Source organism: Clavelina lepadiformis, chromosome 9 (genome assembly GCF_947623445.1).
Source record: "Clavelina lepadiformis chromosome 9, kaClaLepa1.1, whole genome shotgun sequence".
NCBI lineage: Eukaryota > Metazoa > Chordata > Ascidiacea > Aplousobranchia > Clavelinidae > Clavelina > Clavelina lepadiformis.
The window spans coordinates 11,839,379-11,855,757 of record NC_135248.1 but is presented as its reverse complement, the minus strand read 5'-3'; the positions used below and the strand labels follow the sequence as shown (position 1 = coordinate 11,855,757).

The 16,379-nt window shown below is 36.7% G+C and overlaps 2 protein-coding genes across 3 annotated transcripts; one reads left to right on the top strand and one right to left on the bottom strand.

The window, feature by feature from the left end:
* The first annotated feature begins 5,154 nt into the window (after positions 1–5,154).
* Positions 5,155–7,693, top strand: LOC143470156 (uncharacterized). Its single transcript, XM_076968093.1, has one exon. The coding sequence runs from the start codon at positions 5,225–5,227 to the stop codon at positions 7,508–7,510; it is 2,286 nt and encodes a 761-aa protein (XP_076824208.1). The 5' UTR covers positions 5,155–5,224; the 3' UTR covers positions 7,511–7,693.
* A 598-nt stretch (positions 7,694–8,291) lies between these two features.
* LOC143470163 (uncharacterized) lies at positions 8,292–13,574 on the bottom strand. Of its 2 annotated transcripts, none has more exons than XM_076968100.1 (9): positions 13,463–13,574; positions 11,867–12,051; positions 11,564–11,631; positions 11,312–11,434; positions 10,438–10,617; positions 10,060–10,280; positions 9,585–9,776; positions 9,075–9,178; positions 8,292–8,933 (listed from the first exon to the last, which is right to left on the bottom strand). In XM_076968100.1, the coding sequence occupies exons 2-8, from the start codon at positions 11,989–11,991 to the stop codon at positions 9,077–9,079; spliced, it is 1,011 nt and encodes a 336-aa protein (XP_076824215.1). In that variant the 5' UTR covers positions 11,992–12,051; positions 13,463–13,574; the 3' UTR covers positions 8,292–8,933; positions 9,075–9,076. The 2 variants fall into 2 exon arrangements, with proteins under 2 accessions (XP_076824215.1, XP_076824214.1); XM_076968099.1 differs by lacking the exon at positions 13,463–13,574 and adding an exon at positions 12,897–13,050.
* Between the last annotated feature and the right edge of the window lie 2,805 nt (positions 13,575–16,379).

Sequence of the window (16,379 nt, the reverse complement as noted above, 5' to 3'; positions counted from 1 at the left end):
GCACCAACGTATACAACAGTCATCATTACTAACGGCAATCAGCGCAAGCCAGGCTCTTGGGTGAAATCAGCGCTTTAATCGGCACAAACAACTAACAAAAAAACACGCATGCAATCAAGACGCATTTTTACTGCCAAACATTGTGACTTTGATTACTGTGAGTAATTTCTTACAATACGTGAGGAAAACCATGAATTTTGGAATCTAGTTACGTTGAATGTAAAAGTTTAAAGATAACCTTAAATCTAAACTCATACGTATGTAGTGACTGTGGCCACTTGATAACATTCAAAGAGAGAGGTCATTGTTCTGGTGCAGGTATAGTGAAGCGTATATGCCATACAATCTTGTAACCTACTTAAGCAAGCAAGCGGTAAAAGATATTAAAGTGGAAGTTTAATAAGTTTAAGTAGATTAATACAAGCTTAGCATTGTTATGTATACACACAAGATAATGTTTTTTGGTGTTACTAATTAATACAAAATTGCAAGCTGTATAAGTGTATAAGTAAACGTTCAATATTTATGACTCTCGGTTTTTGAACCGTGTCCAAAGCCTCCTGGACCGAACAAGGCAGCGTAGCAAGGATTGTGGCAGTACGGCTTGCCTTCATGTTCGGCGTGGCTTCCAGCTGTCAAGTTTTTTCCACACTTCATACATCTAAGGCAAGGGCGATGCCAATCTTTCCCAAGAGAAGACACTTTTTCAGCAAAATATACTTCTTTATTGCAGTTTGGACACTTAGGCATTTTGTAAATGTGGAAATCGTGCAATAATTTTCAACAGATACAAATAAAATTTCTGCTGTACGGAAAGTAATACATTTTAAATATGATATCCACCCACAATATGACTAGCTATAGTAATATCTGCCTCGCTCTAAGCGTTTTTTTAATTTGTTTAACAAAACACGATAAAGACCCAATCAACCGATATATGCAGTGATATGTTCTATAGCAGAACCTCTCACTCCAGCGCGATACTTATAGAAAACACATGGCCTATAACTTTGAGAGGCGAAAAGACCACGGTTTATAAGTACAATTAAACTAAGCTTCAATTAAATCTATTTAGAAATACAAATACATTGTTTCATATATTTCATTGAGCTCTGCTACTCTCTGCTGAATGCCCTAACTGCAAAACATACATCATCATAAACATAAAAACATCATCATCATCATCATCATCATCATCATAACATCAGTGTGTATTGTGTACCTACATTTGCTTGGCTGCATAGAATCAACCTCTGTCATATTACAATTAATTTTCTTCAAAAGACGCAACCGGAAATAGACGTTGTGCTGCTTTTGCGGGTTTAAGTAGAAACGTTTTCGTTTAGAAAAAGAAAACGGACGGAGAAAGAACGATGTATTGTCCCAGTAAAGTGTTTTAATTATTGCGACTAAACAAAACTACCTAAAGTAATCAGAATGTATAGTCTATAATTACCAAAACTAATGTCATGCGACAAATATGCTGTTGTGGGTCTGCACGTGTTTTCTTTCATTTCATCTCGGCGAGAAGTGGAACAAAATAACTCGGGCGGTTATAGCGCGTGTAGCAGGACACTCCAGATTTGTTTGTTCTAAAAAATCAAACAGTTATTCATTGCGTCTTTCCCGAGCCATGCTGAACATTTTACAGAAATATGTCATTGTATTAAAGGCGCTTTCACCATAACGTGTCCTGTAGTAACTCAGTGGAAATGTCAACACGTCATCTTTACAACAAGATTGTTTTATTTGGACTGATTTAATTGGCAACCTATTTTGCCTGCACGTTCAAAATTGCGAAACAAATAAAGAACATAAACGGTGACACGCAAAACGTGCTTCTTGTGTTTTCTATTGAACTGTAAAAGTATCGTTTTCAATTTTTCACGAGAGTTGTTTGAAACCTTTGCAGACCGGCTGCAAACTGTCCATGGTCCGGTGCCGGTTCTCTGGCCAATGGTTGGAATCTCCTGCCGTAATCTAATGTAGGGTATGATTTTATTTTCCAATTGTAATTTAGTTTTAAGATACCGATTCTTCAAATAATACACCAACATTTCATTCATATTCGTGAATTCCGAACCGGAATATGTTCAAAAGTAATCGCAAAGAAAGAAGAATGAAGGTTGACAACTTCAATAGATACAGTTTCTTTTGTGTCACCTATGCTTGTGATGTCATAAGAGAAACTAAAGGTGATTTCCAAACGATAAATGCAACTGTTATTGCGCATAATTCGTCGTACCAATAAGCAACATACAGTAAAGTTGTCAACAGGTAACTAACCTGAACCTATTGACAGGGTTTTACGTAATAATCGATATTATGGAGAGCCAAATTCCAGAAAAACATTCTTAGTTTAACTATATATACAGGACCGTTCACTTCGAATAATTCGACACTTAAATCATCCACTTGTAGAGCAACGTTTGCAGAGTTATTCTACAGTGTAGATACAAATGTTTGCCTTAAACTAGTGGAGTGGTACTTTTGAATATGTAAGTATCACCGTTAACTAAAATTCCCATCAGCAATCAAGAAATAGTACAAATGTACAGTGCGCGCCATGACTGTTCATATATATTCGTGCATATTCGCGCACGTATATACAGAGCGAGAAATAGACACAAAAATACCTAAACATTTTATCTACAGAATATAGCAACTACAACAAGATTAGCATTAAATTACGGAGCAAATTACATACCAAAACTCTGAGGTTATGCTACAGATATGAAAGTGGCTTTGTTTTGTCAAGAATTTACCGTCTCATCAAACATACCATTGAAGTTACGTGAAACTTGTCATTACGTCAGCACATATCGCATGCTTATTTGCATGATTAAATTTTCTGTTACGGAGTTCGTTTTAAGATTGGTACAGTTTTATGAAAACCGTTGACAAACCCTAGGCTTTCAAAGTATGAGATCTATAGTGGTGGTCGCTGTTGTGTTATAGCAAAAAAAATCAATTGCAATAAAAATTGTGCGCATGTTCATGCTGAAAAAGTAAATTTTCCAGCATAATTATTATTTATTAACTTGTGGATCTGGTATCGCTAAGGAGCATTTTCGGAAAACGAAAGTATCACACACCAGCTTGAACTGAATCGAGTGGAACAGGAAGTAGGGTTGATGAATAATGTACATTCTCTCAGTTTTACGATATCTGCATATTTTTGTCTTGATTACACTGTATTAAGTAAATTTTTTATTCTATTTGTGTAATTCTAAATTCTAAAAGTTTGCAGCTTGCGGTCTATAGGCGCTTTATCACAGGTAAGAAGAAAGCATCACTTGACTCTACTTGTGAGCTTTTGTGGTCTTCAATGGGACAAGAGAGCATAAGAGTGTACTTTGAGCAGAGAAGGCAACGTTGCTGACACAAGTGCAGCTTTTGTGGACAACGTGGTGCAAAGTGTGAGTGTTGCGCTTTTTTCCAGTGCTTTGTTTTAGCACAAATGCTTTAATGTAAGCTACAGCGGGAACAGAATATGTTTATACCGCAGACAATAATTCGTACAAGCTTTTAGTTTCCTTGTTGTGAGTTATGTGTCAAGTATTTCTCAAGAGTCCATGTAGCGCTTTGTTGTTGCCATATAAATCGGTGGTAAACTTTTTGCTATACCAAAAGAGTGCTAACGATCTGGTGTAATTGCGCTTTAAATAGCAGACCAATACAAACAAGCCTTTTTGTATTAGATATAGTATAGTAAAGCAGTATATATACGGGACAATAAAGAACGCTGATACTGGGTCAATCACGTTACTGTATACTTGTATAGGCTAGCTAACGTGCTAACGAAGAAATACCTTTCCATAGGTAGGTGATTAGTAGCAGGTAGCCTATTAGTTATTTTCAGCATAGGAATGTCACAGAAGACAATATATACTTGTCAAGGATTCTTGTTTTTACAGCAGTTACCCACACAGGGCTAGGTCACTAGGCTAGTGACAACCGGCAAACCTGATCAGCTTGGTGCGCTGTAGGTCAGCTGCTGCATTCATCAGTACAAATACACTAAAGCTAGCTTAGCCTAGTTCACTCAAAAATGTTTCTGCTATACACAAAACTTCTGTTTAATTGTACGTATCTGGACGAATTGTCTGTGACAAGAAACTTTCTATTCGTAATTGGACCAAATACCTTGGTGGTGCACATTTTTTTATATTGTGAGGTAATTGGAACCGCCATCTTCGTCATAATTAAACAATGATTTTGCAGTTTTTGCCCCCTAGTTGGGTATTTATGGCAGTAACTGCATAACCATAACATAATTGTAAAAATTCTTTCTCAAGTGCACTGACTGGCAATTACTCTTTGGTTTAAGGCCGACTTACCTCTCACTGTAATTAAGTTAATAATGATAGGTCTAATGTCGCAAACAATTACCAACTCTTTGCAAATCAAATTTCATCAAAGCCTTACTTTGCAATATACTTCATCTTCATAAACTTCATACATATATTCACATTCGTATACAGTACTTCATCTTCAGCACCACGGTGATTACGTCACAGGCATATTTTATGTAATAATTCTGGTTCATATTCAACCCTGACACGTTTAACTGTTTGGCAAGTTGTTAGTACGAGTGCAAGGAGCTGTTTTAATCTGTATTAATCCTAGCCAGGTAGAAGTTTTAGTGTTAGCTTAAAGAGGTTTATGTTACAGTGTCTGTTTAGTTGCATAGTGATTTCATTATTATGTTAAAACCAGACTTGTTCAATAGTAAAAGAGAACCACAGCCATGGTAGAACCTTTTTCAATGTGGATGACCCCAGTGGGCTGACAAAGTCTATCGTCTATCGTCTTTTTAAATGTGGAGGGGCCAGGTCATCCCAGTAAAAAAAGGGAGGCCTACCCGCTCCCTTCCTTTCGCCATCTGTATTTACAATATGTCTATGTTATGTTTTCTGTGGCTAGCTAGTTATCATATCGTTTTCGAAAACCACGACATGACGTGACTAATAATGTTAATGTAAATTGTGATGTCCGATAGGCAGGATAGGATAGGCCGGGCAATCGACCGGGTGATACAGACGCCTTGTCCGTATCAACTGTTTAAAGTTTCAAAGTAACAATTCCAAAATAAATAGTACAAGAAATAAATTCCGATCTGACCTTACTGGGGTAACTTTTATTTTCAGGGTATAAGTTATTTGCGTAAGTTTCAAACATAAGATAAAGGGGCTTCTGATATTAAAAACTTGTTGCTGCCATTATGGAGGCTGCGGGCGAAGTTCGCTTTGGTGTGAATGATGTTGTTATGAATGGACTCAGCAAGGTCAATATGGCTTCACGTTTAACCAACGACGGCGAGAATTGTTTGCTCGGTTCAGAAAGCAACGCCATTTCAACAGAGTCGATTAAGTCAAAGGATAAACCGAGACACACGGAATCGTGTTGTTCTACCACTGAGGGATCCACGGATACCCAAGAAAAGTGCAGACTCCCTTTAAAAAGCATAAAATACTTGAATAAGGAGAAGGCATCGTTTGCTTGCGAAATTTGCAATAAAAAGCTTCTTACAAAAAGCTCACTTCGGAAACATCATAAATATGTTCATGAAAAGCAGGAATCGTTCATCTGCAAGACTTGTGACAAAAGCTACTCCAGCAGCGGGACTTTAAAACGACACGAAGCAACTCATCTTGGTGTGAAGTCGCATGTGTGTGATATCTGTGAGAAAAGATTCGTGAATAGACAGTATTTGAAAAGACACAGAGCAACACACTCAAACGAAAGACCATTTACTTGTCCGGTCTGTGAGCGAGGTTTTAAAACTAACTCAAGTATGATTGATCACAAGAATTCTCACGAAAACAAAAGATCGCCTCCTTGTTCAGTTTGTGAGAAAACATTTTGTACTGCTGCCGTGCTAAAACGGCATATTGCATGTGTTCATGAATTCCGAAAACCTTATTCCTGCCAAGTGTGTGAAAAGTCATTTGCACATCTTGGTCACATGAAACGTCACATGCGCATTCACACAGGGGAAACCCCATATGTATGCTCGATTTGTGACCGGAAGTACAGATGGAAAGAGCAATTAAATGCTCATATGTTAAACCACTCAAGTGACGAACCCGGCCCGAGGTATTCCTGTGACATCTGCAGCAAAACATACAAGGAACGAGGCTCCTTGAAAGACCATCTTAACAGTCATACTGGCGAAAAACCTTACATTTGTCCCACCTGTGGAAAGGCCTTTGCATGGAAAGCTGGTTTACGATTGCATGTAAAGCTACATACAAGGACCAAGGACTATTCATGCTCAGTTTGTAGCAAAGCTTTAGCCACCAAATCTGGTTTGAAATATCATATGCAGATTCACAGTGAGGAGAAACCTTTTTGTTGCCGAATATGCGAGAAAACTTTCACATCGAAATCAGGATTAAGAATTCACGTCCAAGGTCATTTGGATATCAAACCTCATTCTTGCGAAACTTGTGGTAAACGCTTTAAAACTAAGGGAGAAATTAGATTGCATCATCTTTCAAGACATAACGAAATACGATCTTTTATCTGTCAAGTTTGTGAAAAATCTTTCAAAACTAAAGCTGCCCTCAAGGTCCATGAAAAATCACATGTGGAACAGCCTAAATATTTTTGCCCTTTTTGTGACAAACAATTGCTAAGTAAATGTGGCTTCACTCTTCATACAAAGGCTCATATTGAAGGACCACCAAGTGATCTCACTAGTAAAATAGATTCTGGTATCGAAGGAAGTTTAAAGATACAGAAGTCACATCTTCACAAAGAAAAGAAATTTTCTTGTTCGATTTGCGACAAGCTTTTTGTAAACAAATCAAAACTGGAAGAACACATGAAAAGACATTTGGGAGTTAAACCATTTTCTTGCGAAGTTTGTGCCAAGTGCTTTGTAACAGAACACGAATTTGGACTCCACAAAGTAAGTCATAGTGACATACGACCGTTTTCCTGTAAAATTTGTGAAAAAAATTTTAAGAGAAAATTCGAACTTCGAAGACATTCTAAGTGTCATTCTCAAGTCCGTGAACATGTGTGCCAGTTTTGTAGCCAATCTTTCTGTCGGAAATCCGACTTAAATTGCCACGAAAGATCTCACACTGGTATAGAACCTTACGTTTGTTCAGTTTGTGAAAAGTCGTTTTCCACAAACGCAAGTTTACGAGAGCACAGTGTTTCACATGACGAAACCAAATTTCCATGTGACATTTGCAACAAAGCATATGCGTCACGAACAGCTTTGAATTTTCACATGACGTCACATTCTGATCAATCTCCCCATCGATGTGAAATTTGTTCGAAAGAATTTAGTGCTCGGTCATATATGACGTCACATCGCATGCGGCATACTGATAAGCGGCCACACAAGTGTGACGTTTGCTCCAAATCCTTTAAGGTAAAGATAGACCTAAGAAGCCATGAAAAGATCCACTATAATAAAACTGATTCTGCTGATGAAGAAAACCTTGACGACGGAGAAGGACACACATTTTTGGAGGAAAACAGATTTTCATAAAATGTTTTATTTTCAGCTACTTTATTGTGTTTTATTTCATCAAAGTCTTGTAGGAGTTTAACCATATATGATTACTATACACATAAAATGCTTAGTTTTGCGGTGTCATCGTTGTACGCGTTGATGGAAATGCTTATCATGTCACAAGTATACATCATTGTGAGTTAAATATCATTTCATCATGTTGTGAAAGCTTGTTTTCGGTTCGTCGAATTGGAGCTTGTTACTTGGAAAGGGCAAAATGCGAAATCGATCATAGGCTACCGCTTTTCAATGCGATTTTCAGATGCGCAGCCTGTGCGGGAAAAAGCAGACAAAAAGAAAATCTTTCAAGATCGGAGATAGATAAAGAAAATTTTAATCTTCTATGCGGCATAAGTTTGAAGTGGAGATCTCAAAACAAGTTGGCTTTAAATCAAACAATAGCTAACAGTAAGTTTATCGGGGAAGGTAATTTTTATTAATGCTTCAACTTTTTATAGCTGTTATAACCCTCTAGTCCACCACGTACAGCTTAAGGGTTTATAGGCTATAGCCGCTATACGAAGTACTGCAACAACAAATCGTAGGAAATAAATGTCATGTCCACGTTTCCTACAGCATAAACACAAAAATAATTAATCAGATAACGATTTTCATATATAACGCATCCGTTATTGCAATAACCACGTTATCAAAGAGTTGTCCACAATGACTAACACTGTTCTACTTCATGGATCAGTCATCTTATTGTTTGTGTTCGACTCGCCCCTATCTATGACACCTATACGACCAGAAATAGCACATGCACAATCACATTTTATTGTATATGAGCAAAATTCTTGTGATAATGAAATAAAAGGAACATAAAGAATTTTTCTCAAAAAGCTAACGAAATCAAACGTTTGAAGAGTTTTAGCCGTTCATAAAAATAAAGCGCTACACAAGACAAAGAAATATCAGTATAATATGATGCAATTCGAACCTCTTAAGCAAAATGGTTAAATTTGTTTACAGGAAACAAATATGGGTCTATTGGAATAACCTGTATTCTGCAATGGTACCATAAAGTGTTTACAGCGGGTATTAACGTCAATGACGTTCATTCAGATACAAACGAAGTTGTTTTTAACAAATGTGTGAGACAGTTTTCAGGTTTTCGCCATATCGACAAATAAATAGGCGTAACGTCCATAAAAAAAATAAGGCAAAAAGTGTTTTAATTACGGAAAACAAACCATCATGACGCAGGTCTCTATAAAAAAAAAGGTCTCTATAATGCATGAACAATTGAAAAAAAAACAGCGATTGCACAATGAAGACCACGGAAGATGCGACGTGGGAAGTTAGCAGCCTGCTGGAAGACACGTGATCAGATGATTTCATTGTTGTTGTTTTTAATGTGAAATATCAGCAGGAAACGGACGCGTGCATGTCCTATATACTGTAATGAAGTAAAACAAGGTATTAGCTTGCTATAACAAAAGGAAATACATGACTCGGGTCACTGGTAGAACATCTAACACGTATTTCCGTTGTTGAGAAATAACGTGTTCAGATTTTTTTGTTTTATTTTTCTCTAAACCTTCAGACAGTATCCGCTTCGGAAAAGCTGGATTTCTTGGGCGTTTCTTTGTCCACGGTGACTCTGGTCAGCTCTGTCGGGTTCGAAGTAAACGCGGTTGCATTCTGCAAAAGGCAATCAAATTCGTGTTGGTGGGATAAAGTCGATTTAATACTTTAAGGTTTTTCACAAACAATTCAAGATTTGTATAGGTTCTTGCCTCAGTTTAGCTTATTTATTATATAAATATATATTTCATTATTGTATATATTAGGTATACATTGTAAATATTTATTTGTATAGTTTAGGTTATGGCCTCAGTTTATTGTCAAATGCTGGATGAAGTCATGATGTGAAATAAAAAGTGTAACGATGTTTAAAACATTTTTGTTTAAAATTGATATTAAATTTATCCACATTGTTTGAAAGACAACACCAAACTAAAGCTTGATGAAAATGGCGTCTTAAAGTCAAATTTCCATGATTAGTATCGAGATTATACTACACGCAGAAACCATTTAAACCAATCACCTCGGTTTTCTCGTATTGCCGTTCTCGCTTTTTATTCAAGTCACGCAAAGGGATGCCAAATTTTACTCTGCGTCCTTCACTGTGGTAGTTGTCATCAATTTGTACCGGGTTGCCCTCGCCGCTGGCTGAGTTACGGTAACCTCGACGAAAGCCCACCAGCTGACTGAAACGTCTCGGAAATAATGAGTGGCCCTGCATTTTAAAGTGCTTACTGTTTTTACGCATAAGTATGAGTGTTGGACTCGGAAGTAATGTTACTTCCAAAAAACTCCTAACATACGGATCCGATGTAAACATGGCTTAGTCATATGCCTTTGATTTGAGAATAAAAATATTAAATTTCTCGGGTTCCTGAACAAACTTATTTTACAAACAACAAACTATATTTAAACAAAACAAACTATAGTTACCTTCAAACTTATTTTTTGTCAAACATAATATTGTTGCGATTTTACAAGAATCTTTCAACACTTACAGCATGCTCAGTGTGACTGCGTGTTTGGTGGCCCGACACGCCAGTGGCGGAGCTGCCGCGACGCAAACGTCGTCTTGTGTGGTTAACGCTTTCGCGAAGACGTTCGCCAAAATTATGACCGAGAAAACTGTAAAGAATCGGGTTTATAGCAGAATTTGCAAACGCCAGCGCCACCACAAACTGCTCAACCACGTTACAGATCATAACCGAAGCCTGGAAACCTGTTAACACATGGGAATGCGTAAGAGATTGAAAAAAGGTTTTGTGATGCCAAGTTATTGCTAATATGTAATTTAATTTACACTGCTTTGCTTTCTGGAGTTATTTTGAAATCGACAAACGCGCTTTGACAATGTCTGCAATGAAAATCGACCACACCTTTTATTTTACAGAGTTGAAGAATGTGATACGGCAGCCAGCAAATGACGAAGCAAACCACCAATACCGCCACCATGCGGGTCACTTTTCGTCTCATATTTTGAGTTCTTTTGCCAGTCATTGTAGCTATTCGCTCTTCCGACGCCCGCAACCGCTTCAGTATAAGAACGTAACTCACCGCTGGGAACAAAAGGCAAGATGTGACTCACTAAATAAACAAGAAAACGTAACAACCGAACAATACAACGAAGTTCCTGTTGGACAGGACGAATAGCTGAAAAGGAAATGATCACTGAGATTGTGAACAAACTCTAACGTTTAGAAATGTGAAACAACCTGGTTGCAAAAACAATCATAATGCACGAACTTTCACGTCATACTATGTTATCGTTTGAGTTACATTTCAATAAAGTGACCAGAAATTAAATTTTAGCTTTTATTTTAGCTTTTATTAGCTTTTATAAGTTATTAGAAATTAGCTCTTTTGTGAAACTAGCCATAACATATTATAAGCACCCATAATATAAATCACACAATGAATTAAACGTCACAATCACAGTTCTTTATAAAACACAAGCAATTGAACTTCAATTTAAAGTTCAGCTTTAAACTTCAATATTTTATTTTTAGATCGGTGGATTAACTGTGGAGTGGCATATAATAGAATAAATACCGCAAATTAAACGTGGCTTACTACGGTGATGATGAAATATGGGCGATACGCAAATAAAGAAACGCGAGGGACATTTGCGTTCGTCAAGGACGTCAATTTGTTACCGCCTATTACATCAGCATTAAATTACGCCAAAGCTAAGAAGAGCGTGGAGCATTCTATGATTCATCATCTATTAATATTTCATGGAATCCAACTTACTTATGATGGAAAACGGGACGACAAAAGAAAGCACAAAGCTGACGACCAACCAAATTCTATATTGGTGCGACTTGACCGCGTGTGAGCAAGTTTCATAATAAACAGGCTCTTCGGCTGAGGGGACTAAAATATGTAAAACATTTCATGGTTAATGTTTTTGATTTTATTTAAAATTTAGCATCTTGAACTACCTCACTCTTGAACGTTAGGTCACAGCGATGAATAACTTAGGAAAATTTACGAACTAGCTACCTGTCGAAACGAAGAAATCGAGACCGATTAAGTCATTGCTAGAGTAATTGAACGCCGAATCGTCATAGCTGAAAAGATAATATTTCAGTAAAACTCAAATATTGAGAGATACAAGACTGTACTTTAGTTAGAAAAAAATTGCTTAATTAATATTTTAAATCAAATGTTTCTCGGTATAATTTGAAGTAAAGCAGCTGTGTACGTGGACGTTGGACAGATTGCGTTTTGGCATGCACTTACACGCCAAGGGCTGAAAGTTTGATGGGCCCAATGTTACATTGCTATAATGCAATTGCCACTTACATGATACCATAGTCGATGTATGTATCGGTGTCAGCAAAAGGCTTATAACCAGGAAACATTATCCTACACTTAAGTTCTCCTGTCACTTCTTCAAGCTGAGAGTAAATCATCACTGGGAGAGACATGATAGCGGCAACTGCCCACACGATGGCGCAAATGATCGCTGTTCTTTTCCTCGTTCGAAGCTGTGGGAAATGTAATAGAACGTTGTTGAAAACGTAAGGTGTGCACTCGTTTTTGTTATACGAAACCTTTTATAAGGACTTGTAAAGAACTCTTTCCAGAGAACTAAGAAACCTCAGTACAACGACCTACCTCAAAATTATCACGGTTATTGTTTGAACAATCATTCGTTCGCTTTTAGGTTTTAATTTTATGAAATATGATGATGTTCACACAAAATAGACATAAAATGTTCCGTTTATGTTCAGAGCTTTGCAGTAAAAACTCCACTCTTGTCGCTTTCCACTGAAAACGACTAACTCAGGTTTTTCTCGGTAACATTTCTTATTAAATAAGTACAAGTATTGAAATTGTGAAATGAAACTGTGAAATTTTCTCGAAAATATATTTTCAAGCTATACAGGACTGTCCAAGTTACTATAAGCTTCAGGACAAAGACCCTTAAACAAGTAACGCTTTTGCAGTGCACATAACACAACAGAGCAATGAGCACGGCAACTTAACGTAATGTTAAAACTATTTCATGAACTTTACGGTAAAATACTTGAGATATAGTTTAAAGAAAAACTATCAGAAAAATCTAGTCAGATTATAATAACGATGGTGCGGTAATTAAAGGGTAGAGTTAAAAAATACAAACATTTAACAAGACGCGTATTGCCGCTCTACTTAAACAGGCCAGGTGTTAGCCACACACAGGTATTAGCATGTTTAGAATCATGACATGCACGAACGAAGCAGACGTTGTTACAACAAATCGTTCGTCTGTTACTAACACCGCTCGCATTGTGATGCAAGTAAAGCTTCCGCAATCGACGACATTTTGCAAAACATAAACATATCGCACCTGTAAGAGCATGCCTGTTGCGTCACAATTCATACGAGTTACACCGGCCACGGGAAAACAATTAAGCACCATTTGACGTCACCAATCTGATTTAAACCGGAAGGGAATGTCATCTGCTTTGCTAAAACGTAACATCCTGTTCAGTAATCAATCGTGTTGTGATTGTGGATTGGTGTACCTGCACGTTTTGGTCTGAAAAACTGCTACCTGACCGACGGGTTGTAACGAAACATGATCCTATTTCAATAACGGAATAATATCATCCCCAAAAAAATGAAAATAACCTTATGATTTTCGTTAAATGGAAAGTTCACGAAACTTTTCTTTAGTTAACTTTAAAAAGTGTCTTAAAAAGTTGGCGCAGTTATTTCATCCGTTGTCGGTCCAGTTGTTACCATTATGGTTTTGCCTCTGTGATGGTGTAATGTTCTTTTAATGACATTAATATGGGATCGTTCACGGACATTACCACGACTGGATTGGGGTAGCTGCAGTTCTTAGACTATACATGATAAAATAGATAGACTGATAGACTATACATGATAAAATGATAAAACTCGTTTTACTTCTTGTCTTTCTCTTTAGTTTCCATGAGTAATTTTCTTCCAGAGCAGGTAGATGCTAGGGCTGCCAAGATTTCTGACGTATGCAACATGGTCATCTCACTGGCCCTGGGATTCGAATCACCTGAAATTAAATTGGTCGTTAAGAACAGACTTTTCAAGTAACTGTTTCATTGAATTTCATTGTTAACTTACCTAACCAAGACTTAATTGGTTGAAGTAAAGCGCTGATGACTTCACTAGAAATACAGCTTTTTACAAATGCATTTGACATGCAAAGACTGCACAAAGCCTAAATGAATGGAGATGCATTGATTTACGTCAATTCAAACAAATTACACGTTAAATGATAATAAAAGCATTGATGAACAGTCAGTACCTTTCCCACCAACGCTGCAGACTCGTAAATCTTGTGGCCAGGTTTAGGCTTATATTTGGCATAATTGAGCAGCTTTAAAAGCAAAAAACTTTCTTTAATTGTGCAGTACTACACCCTTGTCGTGATCATATTCACATTCTAAAGTGCTTCTGACCTTAATCCAAGATACAAGGAGATGTTGAATTGATAAAGTTTTGGATGAAATGGTCAACGGAAATAGGTTTCGGCCACCAGAATAATGCAGTATTTGTGCAATTAGTGACAAAGAATGGCAAAAATATGCATATCGAACTTCATTTGGCATGTACGTTGTCCTTTTTAACACAAAATGATGTAGCAGATATGATAGCAAAAACGCCACATTTAACTAAACAACAATAATAAATTGCATTCACAGATACAAATCTTCAAAACTTGTGCGTTTTATGAGTGATACCTCCTTTCAACTTTGTCTGTACTATGTCGAGACAAAGTATGATTACGACCTACACACTCCTGGCAGAATAATAGACACTGCTGCACAGACTCAACGACAAGCAGTCTAGGAAAACATTTTATATTTCAAAGTCATGAGGTTTAAATTTGGTTTTTTGCCTACAGCAAAAGATTTCTTATCACTAACCTGTATTTTTCTTCGATTCTTTTTAAGACAGTAGCGCGACTGTAATTGCTGTGCAACCAACGCCGGAACCAGTGTGCTTTAGTGTCCACTAGTGATAAAAAATGAAGCACAGAAACTCTTTCTCTGGTGCTGTCCTTGCCAGCTGTGTAGAAAATTATGCTTTTGCCATAATAATTACAAGAAAAATAACACAATATACAAAGATACCAACAACAAATTAAAACATTCTGACCATATAACTTCAGAATACAAAAATCTCAAACCTGTTTTCATATGACCAGTGAGTAAACTCAATGTGCTGTCGATCACAACTTCTAAGAAATTTTCAGGGTAACGAACCCATATTAATGGGACTTCCCGTTGGAATTCATTTGCTAACCGAACCCTAATTTGTATTTAGTAAAAAATCTCATAACGGTTGACGAATTCAAATTTAGCAATCCTCACCACCTCAAATAGAAGTTAACTTAAAAGTAAAAGCAATAAAATACGTAAAGATTACAACATTTAAATGGTAAACCTTTTTAGAGTTTGTACAACAAAGGGTTCAGTGATATCCAGAGGTTCAGAAAGAAGTGGAAGGTGTGATGTAGATTTAAACCTTCTCAGCAAATGCTCAGCTAAGCAAGTGTAGGTGCTTCTCATAATATGTGAGTTGGACACTAATACAATAACAATAAGATTTGACTATTGATGAGTACTGTACAATATATTATACCTGGACATGCCTCAAACTCAAGACAATTATTCTTTTATAAGTCATCAATACATAATATGTATCGGGAGACTTATACTGTTATAGTCCAAACACTTACATACACTTTAAACATCTTTTTAATCTTGGTGAAAGAAAAACCTGTGTAACTGGAGTTTGTTTGTAGGGTTAATTTGTTTGGCAACAATGCTAATGCCCTGGACCAGAATTTTTATTTTAGAAAAAAAAAACGAAAAAATAAATTACAAAAAAATTACAAAAAATTGCAAAAAACGGAACGATAAATTATGACATTGTAAAAAAAAAACGAAAAAATAAAAGCAGCAAAACTTCACCGTGCAATAAGAACAACGTGCACTACCCGAAACCTAACCTATTAAAACAATAAAAACATCAAAGCCAACTTCAAGCACCTGCAAACATCTTCGCGTGGAAACTAAGAGCAGTGTGAGAAATGTAAGCATCACTGTCAGCGAGCGCATCGATCAGCGACACTCGAAGTTGTGCCCAACTTTCGCTCGCCATTACATCAGATGGTGGCACTTGACACAGACGAATCAGGGCTTCTCTTCGAATGTTTAACGGTTGCCGAGAGTCAAGTTCTTCAGCAATGCAGTGAAATTGTTCCTGTATATTTAATAGTTTCTTCAACCACTTGCAACTTAGCCTGTATGCTATTTTCAAACTTTTGCTAGATCTTGATAGTTACGGTATATAACATTGGATACAATTTCGTAAACGTAACACAAGATAACCAAAAGAAGTTGCAAGCTTAAGAAATCATAATATAATCTAACAAGCTTTGCTTTATATACTGGTACCAGTGAAATCAAAATTACTGAAATTTAAACAACTCATTGATAATTATAATTAATAATTCGACGCTTATATACCTGACTCATGAAAAACATTCCTTGATTGAAAGACGACCCAAAGGAAGACGCCCCTTCGCTAAATACCGACTTCATTCGTTTGCTAATTTGGCTTTCAGTATCTTCATCACTTAAGGCGCTGTTTTGCTCTTCTTCAAGACTTTTCAACAGTGTGCTTACGGCTGATGAAGTTACCGCGTGCAAATCTTGGCTTAAGTCAGAAAATCTTTAAGGGAAATTGATAATCAATAAGTTCACAATACTTGTACTTTTAAATTATTGGTTCACTAGTAACTTACATATATATATATATATATATATATATATATATG